At 40.3% G+C, this 22,448-nt stretch overlaps 1 protein-coding gene across 1 annotated transcript in view; it reads left to right on the top strand.

Moving 5' to 3' along the window:
* Positions 1–22,448, top strand: part of LOC136885670 (diacylglycerol kinase eta) — a 332,289-nt gene that overhangs the window by 277,285 nt on the left and 32,556 nt on the right. The window contains exons 13-17 of the mRNA XM_068230302.1: positions 4,032–4,127; positions 9,443–9,598; positions 11,267–11,498; positions 18,558–19,295; positions 21,781–21,936. Coding sequence (XP_068086403.1) covers positions 4,032–4,127; positions 9,443–9,598; positions 11,267–11,498; positions 18,558–19,295; positions 21,781–21,936 — 1,378 coding nt within the window. The remainder of the gene's footprint in view (positions 1–4,031; positions 4,128–9,442; positions 9,599–11,266; positions 11,499–18,557; positions 19,296–21,780; positions 21,937–22,448) is intronic.

The raw sequence follows: 22,448 nt of genomic DNA, 5'->3' as shown, positions 1-22,448 counted from the left end.
AGTGTTGGATCCCTTTGATTTTTTTCTCTCTGATTAGTTTTACATAGAGGATGGTTGCCTAGTTGTACTTCCTCTTAAAACAATAATCACCACCACCCACCTGTCCAGTGATTCCCCGGGATTTATTATAAGTTCACCTGATATACCCAAAACACTATTCATGTTCTTTTTCACTTCCTTTCTAAGATTCTTTATTACTGTCCAGAAAAATTTCGTTGTCACTTGACCTAGGCTTTCCAGGTTATTACTGAAATCTTCCCATAACTTGTTGACTTCTACAATATTATTCCCTTCATCTACATGACTGGCTTCATGGCTAAATGTTTAGTGCGCTGGCCTTTGGTCACAGGGGCCGTGGGTTCGATTCCCGACAGGGTCGGGAATTTTAACCATCATTGGTTAATTTCGCTGGCACGGGAGCTGGGTCATGTGTCATCTTCATCATCATTTCATCCTCATCATGATCCGCAGGTCGCCTACGGGCGTCAAATCAAAAGACCTGCACCTGGTAAGCCAAACATGTCCTCGGACACTCCCGGCACTAAAAGCCATACACCAATGTCCTTTCTGCATCAGCCCTTCTTAGGAGCCATTTCTGATACGCCTTCTTTTTTATGTTTACAGGCTACCTTCACTTCATCATTCCAGCAAGATATTCACTTTTTCCCATCTTTGCACACAGTTCTTCCTAGGTATTTCCTTGCTGTTTCTACTACAGCAACCGTGTATTTCATCCAGTCCCTTTCTATATTCTGAACCTGCTTACTGTCCACTGTTTGGAATTTTTCACTTATCATATCCATATACTTCTGTATAATTTCCTCATCTTGGAGATTCTGTACTGCCAGGCAGAGTGGCTCAGATGGTTGAGGCGCTGGCCTTCTGACTCCAGTTTGGCAGGTTCGATCCTGGCTCAGCCTGGTGGTATTTGAAGGTGGTCAAATACTACAGCCTTGTGTCAGTAAATTTACCGGCATGTAAAAGAACTTCTGCGGGACTAAATTCTGGCACGCTGGTGTCTCCCAAAAACCATAAAAGTAATTAGTGGGACGTAAAGCAATTAGATTCTCTACCTTTATTCGTCTACAGACAGATTACACTTTGTTTATCCTAGGCCTAGAGTTACTTAGTTTACTATAGGTCAGATAGTGGTTTATACCACAAGATTGCTGTGATGATTGCCAATCTTCTTAGAGGAGATGGCACGTGAAGAAGAAGGGAGCTTCGTTCTTGGGATGTGGGCCACGGACCTCATCTAAAGTGACATTACGTTACTCTTCTCTTTTGAATCTGGATGAAAATCGAGAGTTAGAAGGTTGGGTCCTATTCTCATTTTAATTGTACTGTACACTTTGCCATGTCCAGTGATTATTGAACAGCAATATTCCTATGTCCTATATATACAGTTTTCTTTCATTAATTAAAATAAAGGAAAGTATTTGAAAGTAAAATGCAAATTCTTAACATACAAATCTATAATGAAGTGAGAATTTGATATGTTACAATTCCACTGTTCCTAGAATCTTTCTCTACCATTTTCATTCTTGAAACAATTAGAAATACTTACATCAGAATCTCATCTACTGGTAAATTTAATATTAAAATTGGAATTTCTAATATTGATAGTTATTCTGTCTTAGCAGCTTTTTAGTTGGCAGAATATATTTGTATATAAAAGAGTGTGAGGGATTGTTTCAAGGAACATGTAACACAAGGCCTAAATGAAAAGGCTGAAGGAAACACAGTAGAGGAAGAATGGACAGTCATGGCGAATGAGATCAGTAAGGCTGCTGAAGAAAAGTTAGAAAGAAAGGGAAGATCTACTAAGAAACAGTGGATAACGCAAGAGATACTAGACCTGATTGACGAACGATGAAAGTACAAGAATGCAAAAAATGATGAGGGCAGAAAAGAATGCAGGCGAATAAAGAATGAAGTAGATAGAAAGTGCAGGACAGCTAAAGAAGAATGGCTGAAAGAGAAATACAAGAATGTTGAAGGTTGTATGGTCCTAGGAAAGGTAGATGCTGCATACAGGAAAGTCAAGGAAACCTTTAGAGAAAGGAAAACTAGGTGTATGAATATTATAAGGTCAGATGGAAAATCACTTCTTGGGAAAGAAGACAAGTCAAAAAGATGGCAGGAACATATCCAACAGTTGTATCAAGGTAAAGAAGTAGATGATAGGGTTCTGGAACAAGAAGAGGCTGTTGATGCTGATGACATGGGAGACCTAATTTTGAGGTCAGAATTCGACAGCGCTTTGAGAGACCTAAGTAGGAACAAGGCACCAGGTATTGATGACATACCCTCAGAATTACTGACTGCCTTAGGAGAAACCAGCATGGCAAGGTTATTCCATTTAGTGTGTAAGATGTATGATACAGGAGAAGTACCATCCGATTTTTGGCAGAATGTTGTTATACCTATTCCCAAGAAAGCCAGTGCTGACGCGTGTGAAAACTACCGCACCATTAGTTTTTTGTCTCACAGCTGCAAAATTTTAACATGTATTATTTACAGAGGAATGGAAAGACAAGTTGAAATTGAGTTGGGAGGAGAACAATTTGGCTTCAGAAGAAATGTCGGAACACGTGAAGCAATCCTGACTTTACGTCTGATCTTAGAGGACCGAATTAAGAAAGACAAGCCCACATACATGGCTTTCGTAGATCTAGAAAAGGCATTCAGTAATGTTGATTGGACCAAGCTGTTTGAGATTCTGAAGGTGATCGGGATCAGATACCGAGAACAAAGAATTATCTACAATCTGTATAAAAATCAGTCTGCAGCGATAATAATCGAGGGCTTTGAAAAGAAGCAGCAATCCAGAAAGGAGTGAGGCAAGGCTGCAGTTTGTCTCCTCTCCTTTTCAATGTTTACATAGAACAGGCAGTAAAGGAAATCAAAGAGGAATTTGGAAATGGAATCACAATCTAAGGAGAAGAAATTAAAACCTTGAGATTTGATATTGTTATTTTATCTGAGACTGCAGAAGATCTCGAGAAGTTGCTGAATGGTATGGATGAAGTCTTGGGTAAGGAGTAGGAGATGAAAATAAATAAGTCCAAAACAAAAGTAATGGAGTGTGGTTGAATAAAGTCAGGTGATGCAGGAAATATTTGATTAGGAAATGATGTCTTAAAGGAAGTAGATGAATATTGTTACTTGGGTAGTAAAATAACTAACGATGGTAGAAGTAAGGAGGACATAAAATGCAGACTAGCACAAGCAAGGAAGAGCTTCCGTAAGAAAAGAAATTTGCTCACTTCAAACATTGATATAGGAATTAGAAAGATGTTTTTGAAGACTTTCGTCTGGAGCATGGCATTGTATGGAAGTGAAACACGGACGATAATTAGCTCAGAAAGAAAGAGAATAGAAGCTTTTGAAATGTGGTGTTACAGAAGAATGCTGAAGGTGAGATGGGTAAGTAGAATCATGAATGGAGAGGTACTGAATCGAATTGGGGAGAGGAGATCGATTTGGCTAAATTTGATGAGAAGAAGAGATAGAATGATAGGACACAATTTAAGACACCCAGGACTTGTACAGTTGGTTTTTGAGGGAAGTGTAGGTGTTAAGAACGGTAGGGGTAGACCAAGGTATGAATATGATAAGCAGATTAGAGCAGATGTAGGATGTAGTAATGTAGAAATGAAAAGGTTAACACAGGATAGGGCGGCACGGAGAGCTGTATCATACCCGTCTTTGGACTGATGACTCAAACAACAGCATAATTATAGTTCTGCATGTATTAAATATTAGTGTTTATTTTCCAGATTTTAATTTATGATATGGGAAACTAATGAGCATTATTTTATGGATAACTGACAGTGGAATCGAAAAAGTTCTCACTACACAGAATACACTATATCGTAATGAACAGTGGCTGGTTGATGTGGCACAAGATTGCTATGTCATCCTTAATGGTGCTTGGTAAATTGTATTTAACTTCGCCTGGTTGAAATATTGTTGTTTTGTGCAGTAGTGAACCATTTTACCTTGAAGTCAGACACACGTCTCTGCAGGTTCCACAACGGAGTGCAACGCCTGCAGCAACAGCGGAGGGTGAGGAGAAAGGTATTGCAGAGAAGCCAGAGAAGGAGCTGCCGGCAGCCCCAAAAGTAAGTCCAAATAAAGTCTATACAGCACCCTTTTAAGTTCACTGGTACCCAATTACAAAATTTAAACCTACTTTATCGACAGTAAGCTCCAAGATAATCCAGAATTATTTTTGTTAGTAGTTTACTAGCACTACCCCTGCACCTCCCCTGTTCAAATGAAAATGAATTTTAAGAAAAATTTAGCAGAAATACATATTATGGACTGTCATATAATGACATTAATGAACAGGTGAATCAGGTCCATCACATTCTTCAATTAAAGGGCCAAAACACATTCAGTAAGATGTATTCTTAAGGATAAGTAGAAATAAAATATGTTTCATAAATCATGGAAATGCAGAATTTGTAGGTTTGCTTCTCTTATTTACTTTACAGAAGGTCTTTCAGTTTATATCTGACTGATTGCATAATGCTACTGCCACCTGGTGAGTGGCCATTTGTACTACGGGTCTGTAGTTATGAGCAGTGTAGTGTCTGACCTGGTAGATCTGTGAGTGTCATCAAATGGTGCTGAATATCAACCTCCTCTTCCTCCTCCTCCTTCTTCTTCTTCATCATTGTTGTTGTTGTTGTTGTTGTTGTTGTTGTTTCCTGGCCGTATATGTACCCATAAAAGAGGCACTCCCGAGCTCACTCAGGGTCGGCTCGTCTGATTCAGAGAGCGCATGTCCGACGTTCTTGTTCCCGATCTAATGGCAGTCTCAGTAGTTTGTTTCCATGTTGCCTTAGGACACCCTCTTCCCCTCTTCTGCTCTTCGATGGCAAGAGCTTTCTGTACTAAATGGCGTTCATTTCTTCTTCTGATGTGACCATACCAGCAGAGCTGTTTCTCCTCCATCTTGTAGCTGATGGGAACAGGATACTCGCGCCTGCTCAATGCGCTCTTTGTCATGCAGATTGACTCCCGCCGACCATCGCAACATCCACATCTCTGTGACATGCACTCACTGGTCATGCTTTTTCTGCCTTGCCCAACATTCAGAGCCGTACATGAGGGCAGGCCATACAGTGGTTTTGTACACTTTGCCCTTAAGACACTGCCATTTCATCCATCCAACACTGATGCGGTGCTTGACATGTGCATCGATATTACCATCAGTTGTGATGACTGATCCAAGATATTTGAACTTGTTAGTCATCATCAGTGGTTCTCCAGCAAGGAACAGTGTTGTGTGGGCCTGCTTACCCTGGCTGCACAAAGTTGAAGAACATGTACTCTGTCTTCTTGCGGCTTATTCTTAATTCATTTGCCTCTAGTATTACTCACCATTGTTCCAAGACTGCCTCAACCTCCTGTCATGACTCACCAACCAAAACAATATCGTCTGCATAAAGTATAGTCCATGGCAGGTCTGTCATCAGCTGCTCTGTCAGGTAGTTGATAACAATGTTGAACAGTACCGGACTCAGTGCCAACCCCTGGTGTACACTAATATCAGCACAGAAACTATCTGAAACACCTGCAGTGGTTTTCACCATAGTAGATGAACGTAGGTACATATCTTGGATTATCTTCACATACACCTCAGGAACATTTTGATGTTTTAGTGTTGACCAGACAATGTCCCTAGGAACGCGATCATAGACTTTCTCCAGATCGATGAATACCATATGGAGGTCTTTACATAGCTACGGTGTTTCTCAATCAAGATCCGCAGAGTCTGACTTGCGTCACTTGTTGACATACCTGATGTGAAACCACACTGGTTCTGGTGGATGTTAATCAAACCCTTGATGCAGTCTCCTATAACGTGCTCCCAGATTTTGAGTGTGTGTGAAGTGAGTTTGATGCCTCAGTAATTCTCACATTCTCAGACATCACCCTTTTGCTTGTAGATGGGCACGAGAAAGATTTATCGGAACTGTTCTGACATTGGAAGTCCAGCGAGGATTTTGTTGAACAATTTCGCCAACCACTCATTTCATTCGGCACCTAGGACTTTCCATAATTCAGCTGGAATATCATCAGGGCCAACTGCTTAGCCGTTCTTCATCTTTGACACAGCTGCTGCAATATTATAAGGGATGACTTCAGGTACAGGCCCCTCAACTGGACACTGCAAAGCTGCTCTGTCTCGTGGAAACCCATCATTTAGTTGTTAATGGCTTTATCAGAAGTCAGTAATGTTCCTCGATCATCATGGATATATTTGGTGGTGAGAATATCACTGGATTGTTTTTCGCGCTGAGTAGCGACCTTGTAGATCTGCTGCACACCGTCTGGTGTCTACAAATCATCATAGAGGCCTTGCTGTACTTCACTTTTACCTATTGCTACAACTCTCTTGGCCTGCTTTTTGATGATCTTATATTCTTCCTTTAGATCTTGTCCATTCTGGTTGTCTTTCAATCAATGCTAGTTGCTTTACATTGCACCGACACAGATAGGTCTTATGGCAATGATGGGATAGGAAAGCACTAGGACTGGGAAGGAAGTTGCCATGGCCTTAAGATACAGCCCCAGCATTTGCTTGGTGTGAAAATGGGAAACCACGGAAAACCACCTTCAGGGCTGCCGACATTGGGGTTTGAACAGACTATCTCCCGGATGCGAGCTCACAGCTGCATGCCCCTAACAGCACGCTAACTCGCCCAGTGGTTGTCTTTCTCTTTCCACCATACTTTAAACGCATCTTTTTCTTCATCAGTGCCTCCTGGACGTTATATTTCCACCACCAGGTTTTCTTGTCTATTTTCAGTCTACTATTAGAAACTCCAAGGTGATGCCTTGCCCTGCTGGTACAGTACTTCTGGAATCTCGTCCTACCGAGCTCAATAGCTGCAGTCACGTAAATGCGGCCAGTATCTAGTAATCGGGAGATAGTGGGTTCGAACCCCACTGTCAGCAGCCCTGAAGATGGTTTTCCGTGGTTTCCCATTTTCACACCAGGCAAATGCTGGGGCTTTACCTTAATTAAGGCCATGGCCGCTTTCTTCCCATTCCTAGGCCTTTCCTATCCCATCGTGGCCATAAGACCTATCTGTGTCGGTGCGACGTAAACCAAATAGTAGGAATCTTGTCCACATTTAATCTGGGGTGTCTTTGTCATTCTCCTGCATGTCCTGGATGATATATGCCCCGATAGCATCAATGAGTGGTTGTGCTGTCTCCTCACAGCTTGAACCACATAATCTTTGTAGTTGGTCTGACTCTGTTGTTTAACGGACACCGTAGCAATAGCTCTCCGATCAAAAGCCTATACTGAGATGTCAGAGGCTCTCCTGGGATGACCTTGCAGTAAACAAACTGTCTCAGCAGTTCACGGTTCCAGAGAATGTAGTCAGTTTTTGTACATATGACTCTCACTTCCACTCAGTCTTGTACCATTGATGAGGTCTTCACCTTGTATGTGATAAGGTGCTCATCCTTCTTCTGAAAGTATGTGTATTTGTTGACTACCGCTAGAGTGTACGCCGAGGCAAACTGGAGGATTACTTCACCTTGGACATCCTCATTCCGTAACCAAAGTCTCCATGGCATTCGGAATAATCCTCGCCAGTCCTTCTAACATGACCATTAAGGTCATGTGGCATCTGCTGCACTAGATGATCATAGTCCTCTCAGAATGTTTGTTTTGTGATTCCATCACAGCCATCCTGAGGCACATATGTAGTGATCACATTCAGGAAGACGATATCATCCATGGCTAGTTTTACTGCCATTAGACAGTCGCTGATCCGTGTGACTGAAATCAGCCTTCTGATAAGATGTTTGACGAGGATGATTCCTACACCATTTCTTACATTGATATCAACGTCGTAGAAGAGCTCATAGCCATGGCCGATGTTTCTGTCTTTTCCTCCTCTCCACTTTGTTTCCTACACAGCTGCAATGTCCAGTCGGCACCTTTCTAGAATGTCTGCTAGTTCAGAAGTTTTTCCAGTGAGCGTGCCAATGTTCGACGTGCCAGTTTTCAACTTTGGCAACATATTTCCCGCTTTCTGCATGGGGGTAGGTGTCCTAGCTTTTGCCTCACTTTTGCGGGTAGGCGACCTATATCTAGCCTCACTTATGCGGGGAGGTGACCTATCGATTATCTTTCTATAAATATGTCTTACTCTCATGGTCAGCATGGTTTGGCAAAATGTTTTACAGCTGGTTGCCACCTGACGCCAAGCCAGATTAGTCTCGCTGACTGAGACCTGGACGCTGCCCTTGACTCTATTGTCAAGTTCATCTGCCACCAGTCATGCTGTTGATACTGGCAGTCAGCAGAGTCCCATGGACCTCTACTTTGATCCTTTCAAAGAAGCTTCATGAGACATGGTGAAATGGCTTCCAGTAGCATTTCCTCCACTGAAGGGGCCATCGCCCCACCTAAAGGAGCTCATCCGCCCGAAGCCAATGGCACCCTTAGGAAGTCAGGTTATTTACTGCCGCCCAACACTCGGCGTTGAGTCGCTGGCTGTATGGTCTACTCCATTACCGTAGCGGGATGTCACGGCCAGAATATGTAGAATATGTTACGGTCCTTTTCCATGCCTTTTTCTTGTACACACACACAGTGAAATGCACCTGGTGGGATAAAAATGGAAGACAGTCATCGTAATAAATGAAGCATATGGCCATCTCACTGGTAGTCGTCATATTTGACTGATTATGTACCATGACGTGGAACTTTGTATGACACTGCTGGGTTAGTTTCTCACATATGTTTATGTTTGTAGCCAAGTTTTTAAAATGGGACTTTCTTGGTTGTTCTCTTTCCAAAAACTTGCTCTTTAAAGCTGTTGTCACTTTGTCTGAGGATGTGTCCCACAGGTTTTGCCATACATGTTTTGTTCTTATGGATCAAATGTATTTTTTCACCAACTTGGTTGAGAATTTGGTGAGTAGTTTTCCTTTGTGTCAAGCTTGTTCAAATTGCTTTTCTCCACATAAACATATCTGCTACTTACCACCTTTGCCTTTCATATTTTCCCAGTCCCCAGCTTTCACATCCATCTGCAAATTACTCTCCAGACAAAGCTCTTCACAAATACCTTCCTTGTTTTGATATATATACACACACTTGCGGGTTAGCAGACTTTTTTGCTCTAGAATGGTTTCTTGGCCATAGATATTCCCTTCTTCAACTCATGGGTGCGTATGTTATGATGATGTTTCCGACATAGCAAAATTAGTTTATCTGCTCAATTTTTTAATTTCCAATCTCTATTTGAGCCTGACATTTTTGAATCACTTTAGTTATAACCATGAACTTTCTGCTGTTAATGAAGTGGTGTTGGGATAGGACTTCAGCCAGTACTGTTAACATTATATTCATTTCAGTGTCAGCCATGTCTAATTATGGTATAAATAATGCTTGTTGCAGCCTCTGGGTATTCAGCGGGAAGTCCTGATGAGCCGAGCAAACAGCCTTAAGAAGGCCGTAAGGATGTTAGTAGAACACACGGAGCAAGTTGTAGATGAGCAGAATGCACAGCGTGAGCGCAAACCTGAACCTCCACGTCCCAAAGATACGCTTAAGGTCAGTTTCAACATTTCATCATGCATAGTTCTAGCGACTGGCTATGTAAATTGTAACCTGTATTAGGTTTTACAAATATCTGTTTTCCTCTTCACATCATAAGCATGGCTTATATCAAGTGATGTGAATATAAAGCGCTAAGTCCACAAATCCAAGTTTTGATGAAAAATCATTTGAAATGTGAAATCAATATTTTGTGCAGGTGAACTCAATAAGAAAGAACTGAACTGCATGCATGAGGTTTGTTAGGTGATGGGAACACTTCACAATTATCAACAAAGCTCGCCTCATACATGACTAAACATTTATAAGAATGGAGCTTATTTTAACTGAATAGGCAAACACCTATGGTAAACTATTCCTACATACTCATTATGCATTAGAAAAAGAAAAAAGATGAACTCATTTTATTATTATTATACGTGTACATTGGGTCATTATATTATGTAATAAGAGTATTTAACATGTTATAATCTTAGCTATGTTGTAACATAAGAACTCTTAGCAAAAGTGTAATCAACATAATGTTGTTAAATTTCAGAGTATGTCATAAAGCTTTCAAGAATGACGCATAATACAAAAATGCAAACATAACGTTCTAATGCAGCTGAGGATGACCTTGTAAGAGGTCGAAACCGGTCCTAATATACATGTGAATTCTATCATACATGTGATAATAAATAAGTATTGATCAAGTGGAACTTTTCTTTCTTTTATGACACTATCCCCAACTTTCGGGCGCATGCGCACATGGACTTTGCTGTATTTGAAGCGTTTGTGCAGTGAGAATTTGTGTATTCTGACTGCTAATCTGCTGTTCTTGCAGACGTGAATTCCAGTTAAGTACAGTTTGAGAAGAGTCAACAGAATTTGGGGATTGTTTTCAGATTTCTAAATGGGGCATTCTCATCAGGTCCTGTCACACCTCGTTCACAAAGCGCAGATCCTTATAAATATATTTGTTCTGTGTTTTCTTGACAGTAGAACACAACCTCGATTGATCAAATCCAATAGAAATTAATTGGGAAAGCTGCTGATTTCTAACAGCAATATTTAATACTACGTGATAGTTCACACAGGAAAGAATCTGAAATTGTTCCCAACTCTTCCTAATCTGCACATGCGCTCTTGTATAAAATCACAAACTATTACAGATTTGCTGCGCAAACAAAGCTATAGATAAGTAATGAGCCTCTTGAAATAAGAAACCATTTTAAATATCAGATATCACACTGTGGAAGATTGGCCAAAGAAATACATTCAAGAATTCAATTTACAATTGGCTTTACATTGCACCGACACAGATAGGTCTTATGGCGACGATGGGATAGGAAAAGCCTAGGAGTGGGAAGGAAGCGGACATGGCCTTAATTAAAGTACAGCCCCAGCATTTGCCTGGTGTGAAAATGTGAAACCACGGAATACCCTCTTCAGTGCTGCTGATAATGTGTTCGAACCCACCATCTCCCCGGTGCAAGCTGACAGCTACGTGACTCAAACCATTTAGTCACTCACTCGGTAAGAGATGTAGACAGCAGCACAATACTGGGTGCCTTTGGTGCATTACCCTATTGGAAATGCAGCTACTCATATGTACAGGCTGAATAAAGACTAGTCCAGAGTTTAAATTCTTCACTTTCTATGGTACTCTATGTTTGTGTTACATAGGTGCTGACACCCATCGAATCGGGCTCCAGCGTAGAAGGCAGTCCGTGTCCATCACCTCTAAGTTCTGCACGACTCACTGCCATCTCCCCACTGCCAGACCTACGTCGTGACTCGGCAGTCGATGATGTGCTGCCCCTACCCGTACCAGATGAGTTTGCCGACAGGTTATCTCTCCGCCGTAAGAGCAGTGTTGAGATCTTTCTGACAACACCTTCCGATGAAGAAGATGATGGTAATGTGAATAAGTTAACTCTCAGTTACATCATGCTTGTTTGTTGTACACAGTAAAACCTCGTTAAGACATTTCTTCAGGACAAGAGAATTCATTAAGTGAAAAAATGTACTATTGAATAAAAATGTCCAACACAGATATAAAAGTACTTGATATGGTTTTTTTTGTTTTTTCTCGACATGAGTGCAGTTAAATAAATCACAAATATTGTATTAATTATTTATAAATCCACCGTTCAATGCAATACAATACAATGAATGCATTTTACGTCATGTATGTGCAGGTACAGTGAAAGCTATTACCATTGTTAAAGATGACAGGAAAGTATTAAAAGCTGTGAAAAACATGTGATAACATGTATGAAAACCTTTTCCACAGGGCTTCATAAAAGTATCAGTGTATTATTGCAGATCACAGTCTTTCTAAAACAAATGTTAGTTAAAGCCTTATATTTTGGACCTGTGGGTTATTAAACATTGTTTTCTGGTCACATTCTTCAGCCATGAATTATTCGGAGGTTACACTTGGCCTTGTGTGAGAGAATGACTTTGGCTGCCATTTTGAACTTGACAAAACTTGGACCGGCTCGAGTCAAAACTCGAACGATGTGTTTCAACATTTGCACCATCTCTGCGTGCTTAAAGATGTGAATGCCAGTCCATTTCCTAAAGGATTTTAATTTTGTCCTCATTAGCAAGTAATTTCATGACTTTTTCCATACCCATAACTAGACTATCACGCGACAAATATTCGCTACCTTTCACTGTATCACTCAACACTCATACTCCTGAATGGAATGCGTAATACAAGTACAGATAGGCTCATTGGGTTATTCAGCAATCTCACTGCTAACATGGAAGCAAAACTGAACATTCCTGAGGTTAACGGCTTGCTCCCCGAAAGTGCAACTTAACCCTGTGAAGTTCAGGAATTCAAAGCCTTTTTCCGATAACATGCAACTTTCCTCAACCTGACTCCTGTGGTGAAGGCTCTTATCTGTGTCGGAAATCGCATTCCTTTCACAAGGGATAACAAGAATATTTACAGGATTATGAAACAAACAATAACCTCAGGTAATGAATAAGGTGGAAGCAGAATAATTTCCTTTTCAGTTTATTGTATGACTAAGCGGTAATAGTGCAAATTTGTGATGCGCTGAGTGAGGTATTTTTTATATAGATTTATTACGATGGGTATCAGGAGTTTGAATTTATGACATGCTAAGCAAGAAAATGTCTTAATGAGGAATGCACTAACAAGGTTTCACTGCATTCAAATTCCAATGAACACCTGTTGCATCCTTCCTTCTAAACTAATTACTGTATATACAGATGGATTTGGGTTACAGCTCTGTTAAGGTGTTCTTTTTCTAGTGTCGACCTATGCAGAAAGTTGGTGACCGTCATGGAGTAATTTTTCCTGTTTTTTGCGTTTCCAGTATCACAGTCACCGTATCATGGATATCAAACAACTGTTGGAGGTTCATTGTCCAGGATAATTCACGTTTCCCATTTGTGAGCAGTTGCATCAGGTTTTATTTATCCGTATCCGAAATCACTACAATATATTTACAACTACTCTATTTACACTTTGTTTTTCTGGTATTCAACTGTCGAGATGGCACATTCATTGGCTTCCACCAAATCCTTCATACTACATGGGTTAGGCAGATTTCTACAGATGAGAAGGTGTCCATGATCTTGCTTTTCACCACACTCACACAAATCTTGATCACCATACCCCCACCTTTTCAGGTTGGTTTTACATGATGTCACTCCAGATCTTAATCTGTTAAGTGTCTTCCAATGTCCTTACTAAAGATGATGTCCTGCAGCTGGCTCCTCTTTCACGTCCCAGAATCCTACAGGTGACTTCCTTCTCCAGAGTTCCTTTTGCCGAGATTCGGCTGATGATGGGATTGACGTTGTTGTTTGTAGAAAGCTCTTCCTCGATTTCAATCTTGATGGGTGGGCGTGAAGTCCAAACATTGGATGTCTTGGATCTGTTTCTTGCTTCTTCTTCTCAGTCTCTGCTGCAACTTGTCTCCTAACATCTGGAGGTGCTACTCCCATAAGTGGAAAGGTCTTATTAACAGGAGTTGGTTGTAAGCAGCCTGTAACAATGTGACCTGTCTCATGGAGGGCAACATACACTTGATTTATATGAGCGGAATTCCTCCAGACTGGAGCAGCATACTCTGCAGCAGAGAAACACAGGGCAAGGCCAGATTTACGGAGGACGTTAGGTTGTGCTCCCCATGTTGTGTGTGTGTGTTTGTGAATGAGATTATTCCTGCTGCATACCTTCTGTTTGGTATCTATACAGTGCTGTTTATAAGTTAAGGCACGGTCCAACTTTACCCCTAGATATTTGGGTTGATCACAATGGTTTAATTTGTGTCCTTTCCAGATTACATTAAACTCCTTTCTTGCTTCCTTGTTGCACAGATGGAATGCACATACCTGAGTTTTCTCCGGATTGGGTTTCAGGTGGTTCTCATCATAGTAGACAGCTAGTTCTTCAAGAGCAGATGTCAGTTTTAATTCTACTTCTTCAAATGTCACTCTTTGAGTAGCAAGAGCTGTGTCATTTGCATAGATGAAAGCCCTAGTTCCGGTGTTAAGTGGCTGATCGTTGGTATAGATTTTATATAATATTGGAGCCAACACACTTCCTTGGGGAAGACCATTCTTTTGACATCTCCATCGGCTTTTCTTGTCCTTCAGAGTGACAAAAATCGTCTGTTCTGGAACAAGCATTGAATAAACTGTGTCAGTCGATAGTCTCTTGTTGTTGAATACAGCTTCCTTGTCGTTCTCTTATGATTCACTGTATCATAAGCAGCCGTGAGATCAATAAAAGTAACTCCTGTTATTTGTTTCCTCTCATATCCATCCTCGATATGCTGGGTTAGATTAAGTATCTGACCAGAACATGACTTCCCCGGTTTGAAACCTGATTGTTCCTTTATAATCTTTCTGTCGATAGAATCAGAAATACGATTCAATATCATCCTCTCCAGAATTTTGAAAAGATGACAGAGAAGAGATACGGGTCTGAAGTTTTTGGGGTCATTTGGCTCTTTTCCTGGTTTAAACAAGGCCACAACTTTTGCTTTGCGCCAGATCTTTGGAATCAACATTCTAGTCACGTACGCGTTCATCAGTTTCAAAACCCAGTTGATAGTTATGGGGCCAAAATGTTTTATTTGCTCTGATCTTATGTCATCCAGGCCGGCAGCTTTGTTATTTTTCATACATTTGATGGCAGTTCTTCTTCGGTGAATGGTGTGCCAAGGTGGTCATTCTCCTCTTCATACCGTTGGATTTTTTTTTCTCTGGATCTTCTCGTGGTTTTGCCATTCAGCAATAGTTGATGGGCTATTTGATCAGGAGTAACTTTACTCAACTCACAGGGCGAGACTGTAGGATCACCGTTAAGATTTTAAAGTAATTTCCAGGCTTGTCGACTTGAGCGTTTCATATCCAAACTTCGAGAAGGTTACACCATTTTTCTTTTCTTGATGTTGATATAGGTTCGAGGAGGTGCTCTCCTGTTTGTATTGTATCCTCTGCGAAAGGATCAATTTCAAATAGCTGTTCATATTTATTAAGGAAGGATTTTGAGTCCTTATCAAGTCGAGGTATGTACATTGTTCTACAACCCCTAGGGATGTGTTTACGGGAGATGCTTTTTACTAATTCCACAAAAATCTATTTAATTTACTGGATCAGGCTTGATTTTTGCTACTTCATCATCCAGATTTTGGAAGAAAGTATTCCACTGAGCATTTTTGAAGTTGAACTGTCTTCTTTCTCTGGTTTAACAACTGCCTGTACGGTACAAATAAGAGCTCAATGCTGTGTTCTTGGAAATGGATCTGCAATTTGTTTCTTGGTTTGTTGAGCAATGTGTTCTGTGACAAAAATGTTGTCTGGGTTGTAACCTCGCCTCTATTGACCACTGTTAAAGAAATGGGGTAACTTTGGGTCATGTATTAGTTTCAGACCCATGCATTCGGCCCATTCTTCTAAATTTTGGCCATTTGTGTCAGTCCCTTTGTATCCCCAAGATGTACTATGACAATTGAAATTACCGTTGACTAGCTTTGTTGGTTGAGAATGAAAATTGCAAGTTTCTGTAAATTTATATTCTTTATTTGGTGGCTTATAGATAGATGTGATAGTGCAGGATTTAATTTTAACGGTCAGGATTTCAATGTCATCTACACAGGTCAAGTCTGCAGATAAAATGTTGGTGCCCTGTTTAATGAAAACTGCACTCCCATATTGTTCATTAGGTCTTTCCAGGACAAGTTTCATTCCGTTCACCTTTGGTGGGCGATCATTTGACCCTCTGTGTGTCTCCTGAACCAGTAGGATATCACAATTATGTTTTGTGTGAATGTCAGATAATAAGGCTTCCTTCTCTGGTGAAATTCTCTGTATATTAATTGAGATTGTTACTAAAGCTGGCATTGAAAAATGCCGTTTGTAGTTCATAATAACTAATAAGTTAGTGTTTCAGTGATGGAAGAATCAGCCACTGAGGATTCCTCAACGTTGCCCAGGGTACGCCCGATTGTCTTTACAATCTTCGTGGAGGCATCTTGCGAGTACCCCTGCATCAGGTTGTATTTGTAATTTCTGAAGGCAAGTGACTAAAATAGGCTGCTTTCCTGCATCCTTGCGAGGCTTTCCTGGCATGATGGTGACATGGTCTATTCGTGGGATCTTGAGCGTTCTTCACATTGCAACACCACAACGCAGTACCAGTGAGACACGACACCTCATAACATGCCAACAAATTTCAAATCGTGTGCACAAGAAATGCTCTTCTTGCAATGCCGATTCTGCTTTGATCCTAGCGAACTGTGCCATGTATCCAACTTACTGGATATTATTGAATTTCATTGTTTAATTTGGAATTATTTATTTATTCAATCATTTAATATAGATACAAACTATCTCAGTTTATTTTCTCCTTTTTTTATCCACTTCTCACTTTGATATTGTTTTATGACTCCATTGTACTCAAAATAGACTTTCAACATATCAGTCCACCGGACACCAGTGAGATCCGAAACCACAACCTTCAGATTTTGCGTAGGATGTTCTCACCAGTTGATCTATGGTGACCTCTGGGTATTGGTAATGTTTCGAAGCCCTCCACTTTAGTCTCACTTTCCACTAAAGAGTCCCTTCATCTCATTTGAGGTAATCCTCTACCTCTCCTTCCAGGGATCGTTTTATATAAGGCTTTTTTCGGAATCCTTTTGTTTTGCATTTGCGTCAAGCTTATCTTTGCTTTGTCGGTTCTTTCTTGTATTTACTAACACCTATTTTGTCTTCTCTGATCTTTCCTCATATGCGCATTAGGAACTTAATTTCTATTGATCTTGTTTGTCGTGGTCAAGGTGCTTTGTCAGTATTGATAGAAAACAAAATTACTATTACTGGTACAAAAAAAATGTCCCCAACACTGGTAAAATCGTGTTGCTTGTTCAGTCATTACGGTAAATTAATTTCTTTGCCCAATTCTCATGGTTTCCCTATTTCAACTTTAATTCATTTCATGTCCTTAAGAATATATCTTGTCAATACAACTTCTCTTCTCTATATTCTGCTGTTCGATTCATCTTCACGTAATCTTCGTGTCCCATTCTCCTTCTAATGACCTCCAAATACTTCTTTCTCGATCAACCTCTCCTTTTGTTCCCCTTGTCTTCAAAAATATTAGTGATTAAGCTAGTTATGTCCTTCTTCTTCTATATGCCGTGACCAGTCTCCTGGACGTTGGCGATCAGTATGGACAGTGTTCTTCTGTCTTCCATAGCATGGTAGAGTTGTTGGATGGTTTTTATTCCAGTCTAGTCTTGAATATTCTTGAGACTGGTGTTCTTTTTCCGCCCACTCTTCGCTGTCCTTCAATTTTGCCTTTGAAAATGAGGAGCAATACTGCACTTCTTTCACGACGTAACCCATGCCCCAGGTACGCAATTTTTATGCATTTGATGATGGTGAGAAGCTCTCTTTTAAAGTTTGCTCTCTGCACTATCTGTTCAGTAGAGACATGCTCTATCCAGTTCTGTGAAACCACATTTCCAGAGCTTCCAGCCTTTTGATGGTGGTTGTTTTCAAAGTTCAGTAAGTTTCATTTCCCTACTTTCTATTTTCTGCATAACAGTAACAGGGTCATCTCATGTGTTATGTTACTCCTTGGTTTACTCTACAGGTTTTCTGACATCACAGATAGAAAAGCCCTCCAAGCATTCTATGTTTCCTGTGCATTACCAGTTGTTCAATACGCTTCTCCAGTCTGGTCCATTTCTTCTTCAAATCTCAACAGCCTTGACCATGTACAATCTGTGTATTCGTCTGTCTGTCACAACTTGAGCATTAATTAAGTGCTTGGAAAATTAAACTTCAGAACTCTTTCAGCTCGGAGGAAAGTAGCTGACATAAAGCTACTATACAAAGCAGTTGATGGTTTTATTTAGGTCACCAGAATTAGTTTCCTTATTCCCCCTCCACATCCTTCTCCGTGTTACCAGAATGAAGACCCTCTTCCATATACCCCACGTCTGCCTTTCTCTAGTCCGAAGGTCCACCCATGTCTATGCGTATTCCAGTCATGTATCTCTCAACAGGAGTCTGGATATCTTTTTATCATATCCTTCCTTCTACCATTATATTTCTTACATAACTTTATTTTCTCGTTGCAGTTCTGTTATCTTCCATTCTCTGTCTTTACTCTTGTATTTACATGAATTTCCCTTTATTTATGCCCTTGTTTATGTAAATATGTAAACTACAGGGTTTTAGTTTCAATAGGCTTGTACTGTTTATTTTGTATGTGACTTTTGTAAATATTCATATATTCCTCAGTTTCAATTAATTGTTGTAACTATTGTACCTAAGAGATTTATTGTGAATCTTTGTAATTTGGTACTATGCAGTTTCTAATTCACAATCAATCAATCAATCAATCAATCAATCAATCAATCAATCAATCAATCAATCAATCAATCAAAATAATGGGTTTATCTTCTTTCCACAGATGAAGGCAAAGCTGCCAAGGACAAGGGGAACCTTCTGGTTCAGAGTGACATTCTGAAATCTCCTGTACCTGAACGGAAATCCTCGGACATGCTTCTTTCCGTGGAGGTGCATCCCGACCCTGCGGCAGACGCGGACGTGGCTCGAAGGTTGTCTATCGAGTGTCTTGAGGGCATTTGTCACATTGATTCCCCAGAGAACACAGAGGCTACCGACGAAGACAGCGGGCACGAGACTGCCAGCAGAAGTCCAGGAGCAGTGGCGATGCTCACCTCTCCCGAGGACGAGTTGGAGGACGACGACGAGGAGGAGGAGGAAGAGGAAGAAGAGGAGGCTGCATTCAGCTCGCTGCCCGGGAGACTGATCAAGGGCTGCAGTCTGGCGCACTTCGAGGAGGGCAACGACATAGCCCGTCGCTCGTTCTACCGCCAGATACGACCCTCTAGGAAGTCCATGTCTGCAGCGGCTGAGGAGGAAAAGGAGAAGCCACCTAGCATGGACTTCCTGGACGTGGTGAAGATCCAGATCCAGGGCTCGAGTAGTAACCTGCAGGACCAGAGTCCGAGACCGAGCCTAGCTCCTTCTGAAGGGGATGATGAGGAACTGGTGCAGTATCATCAGAGGGACACAATGTCACCATTCAGGCCCATCTTCAATGTGGTCATAGACCCACCATCACCCACTCACTCAGACGATGGTGCAAGCGAGCTGTGCTTCGCTGAAGAGAACACAAGGAAATGTAAGTTCCACACATCATCAGACTTTATCATCAAACCAGTAGTTCTCAGAATATGCATGATTCAGAGGAATGTCAAGATAGGAAAGAAAGACACACTAAGGGAGTATTTGACACTAGTCCCAGAAAATATAGTGTAGTATAAGAGTTTTTTCCAGTTGAATTCCTGTTTCTGTTTTGGAATTTTATCTTGTCATGTCAGCAAAGTGTTTTGAAATGTTTTAAATATTTGGGAGTATACTGATCATTGAGGTTCAAATGTTAAGGAAAAGTCATATTTCATTACTCAGGTCATTTTATCCTAAACCTGAAAAATAACTGAATGATGGGTCCCTGACCCCATTTAAAGCAATTTCATGTTTCATATAAATGCATATTTTTTCTTTTTATTGATTTGGTCATATTTTAGTGATAAGATCATATTTGGTTATATTTTGAGCATTTTTTTTTTTTTAATTGAGGCGTCGCTTTTAATAAGGTACATAATATGTGTCGATTTTCAAACGCAGCATTTCCAGATACTGTAGTAGATGTATTTTTCGTTCTTTTCCAGAAAGAGATAGGAAGCTGGCTTAGAAGTCATGATTGTGAGAAAGAGATGCTGTACGAACTTATGCCAACAAATAGCAAAAAGCATGCAAATACTTGGGATATTTCTTTAGGAAAACAGAATGAGATCTGCACCTTAAAGCTATATGATACTGAATGAATGTGTACAATTTACTTACGGTAATTCCCCCTGTGTGTGTGTGTGTGTGGGGGGGGGGGGGTTGGAGTAAACACACCCCCCCCCCGGTTCACAACTTGGGAGCATGGGATGGCGTCCACAGGGCTCTGAGCTGAGTCCTGCCATTGCTCCCACTTACTTGTGCCAGACTCCTCTCTTCATCTATCCTATGCGACCTCCCATGGTCAACTCTTGTTTTTTCTCCGACCCCAATGGTATTGAAGCACTCGAGGCCTAGGGAGTCTTTCATTTTCACGCACTTCATGGCCCTTGTCTTCCTTTAGCTGATACCTTCATTTTTTGAAGTGTGATTAGTGTTATATAAAGGATGGTTGCCAAGTTGTACTTGCTCTTAGAACAATAATCACCACCACCACCTCTCTTAGAACAATAAGCACCACCACCACCTCTGCCAGTTTGCATGATTAAATGTGTCTGCTGTATTATCGCTAATTACTTTTTGACATGTTTAATGTTAGTAGTACTCTAAAATGTGCTACCTATCCCTAAAATGTTTGTCACATTTTACCCATTTTTAGGTCATATTTAGCTAGTTTTAGGGCCTATTTTGTACTTCTTTAGGTCTACATTCATAATTGTTAGGTATGGGGATCCACCTATTCAATACAAGAAATAGCAACAATTATAAAGTCATCACAAATTCATTTTATTTGGGACTGGTTTCGGCAATAGGGTATGCCATCATCAGCCTAGGAAGTAAGACAAAAGACATTGGACATGGAGTACATTACATTTCTTAAAATTATTAACAATACTTTTTTTAAATGTATATGCTTGAACTGAATTACTTTACATACATACAAGTGTTTTTATCATTAAAATTAAATATAGAAAGCTGTACACCAAAATATTTGTACAATTAAAATTACAAAATTGGAATGAGCTTTTTTCACATTCTAAGAACAATGTGGGTCGTTAGCTACTTTGTAATCATAATGGTATATATGAAAATGAGTTTCTTAGTTCAGTAATAACGTATGTAGTCATTATGGATAGGCTGATGGACTAGTTACTTAAGGTTCCTTGTAGATGTTCAATAATTATTCAACTTGGATATAGCAGTGTGTGTTTAAGTAGATGTCTTATACGGCGAAAGTATAGTATGGCCTCTCTGTCACAGGTTATTATATCCACAACAATTCAGTAAACAAAAAACAAAAAAAAAGATAAGTCCATTGTATAGCTTGGTTTTTTGCATAACCGTAAAACGCAACTTAAAAATTGTAAGTTAATATAGAAAAACAGACGAGGTTTTGAGAGAGTAGTATTATCGAGTGGATCTTGTAAAAACTCCAGAAGTATCTTCAACCAAAGACGGAACCTCGAGTGCCAAGTTGAACGTTGAAGAGTAAGAGAGGAAAATGTTATGACTATTTCTATCACTATGACTATCACTATTTCTTGTATTGAATAGGTGGATCCCCATACCTAACAATTTTGAATGTAAATCTTGATTCAATACAGAACCTGACAATGAAATTTTTGACACTAGACTTCCTTAGGTCATTAACTTCCAAACCTTACTGATCATAAATCTTTATCAAAAATAATTTCATACTTTAACATGTAGAGAAAGTTTCATGTTAAAATATAGGTAATTATACTGCACAATAGATAGCCTTTTGAAAGGGTACCTGTGAATTGGTTTGGCATTCCAGGCATTTTGCAAGGATCTGAATCTGATACTAAGATGGTTAAAATTGAAAAATTGTAATTCATTAAAGTTTTTCCCTCCCCTAGTATCTACAGCTTCTGCACTGCTAGGCTGCTCGCCAGCTGCTACACGACGCATATCAAGCGGTTCGCTCTTCAAGCCGCCAGAGTCGCTGACCAGAGATGAACCTGGCAAGAAGCTGCCCATCATCAACCCCCTGGTGCGACTACCCACCTGGCCAAGTAAGTTGAATTATTGAACAGCAAAGTCAGTGGTCCATAGCTCTTGTGTAATGCAAGCAGCAAAACCGTGTTCATGCAACCCTTTTCCTAGTATTCTCTCATCATCATCATCATCATCATCATCATCATCATCATCATCATCATCATCATTTCTCCTCATCGAGCTCTTGCCGGTTTGGGGCATTTTTGGCATTTTTCCACCTTCCTCTCTTCTTCCACCATTCCTTCCATCATTTTGTCCCATTCCAGGTTTTCTTCTTCTTGCACTCCTCTTTATTGAATTGATCCACCTTGTTCTAGGTTTTTATCTCGCTCTCTTTCCCCTGAACTTCATCTCCATCATCTGTTTTGGTGTTCTTTTCTCCTCCATCCTCTTTACATGTCCAAACCAATTTAGTTTACTCCTATCAGTTCTCTCACTTAGGTTTTATATTCCAACTTCCTTTCTAACATCTTTATTTCTCACTCTGTCTTTCCTATCATACTTCTTAGGTATCCCATTTCACTGGCTG

This window comes from Anabrus simplex, chromosome 14, assembly GCF_040414725.1.
Source record: "Anabrus simplex isolate iqAnaSimp1 chromosome 14, ASM4041472v1, whole genome shotgun sequence".
NCBI lineage: Eukaryota > Metazoa > Arthropoda > Insecta > Orthoptera > Tettigoniidae > Anabrus > Anabrus simplex.
This window is presented reverse-complemented; position numbering and strand designations above follow the sequence as displayed.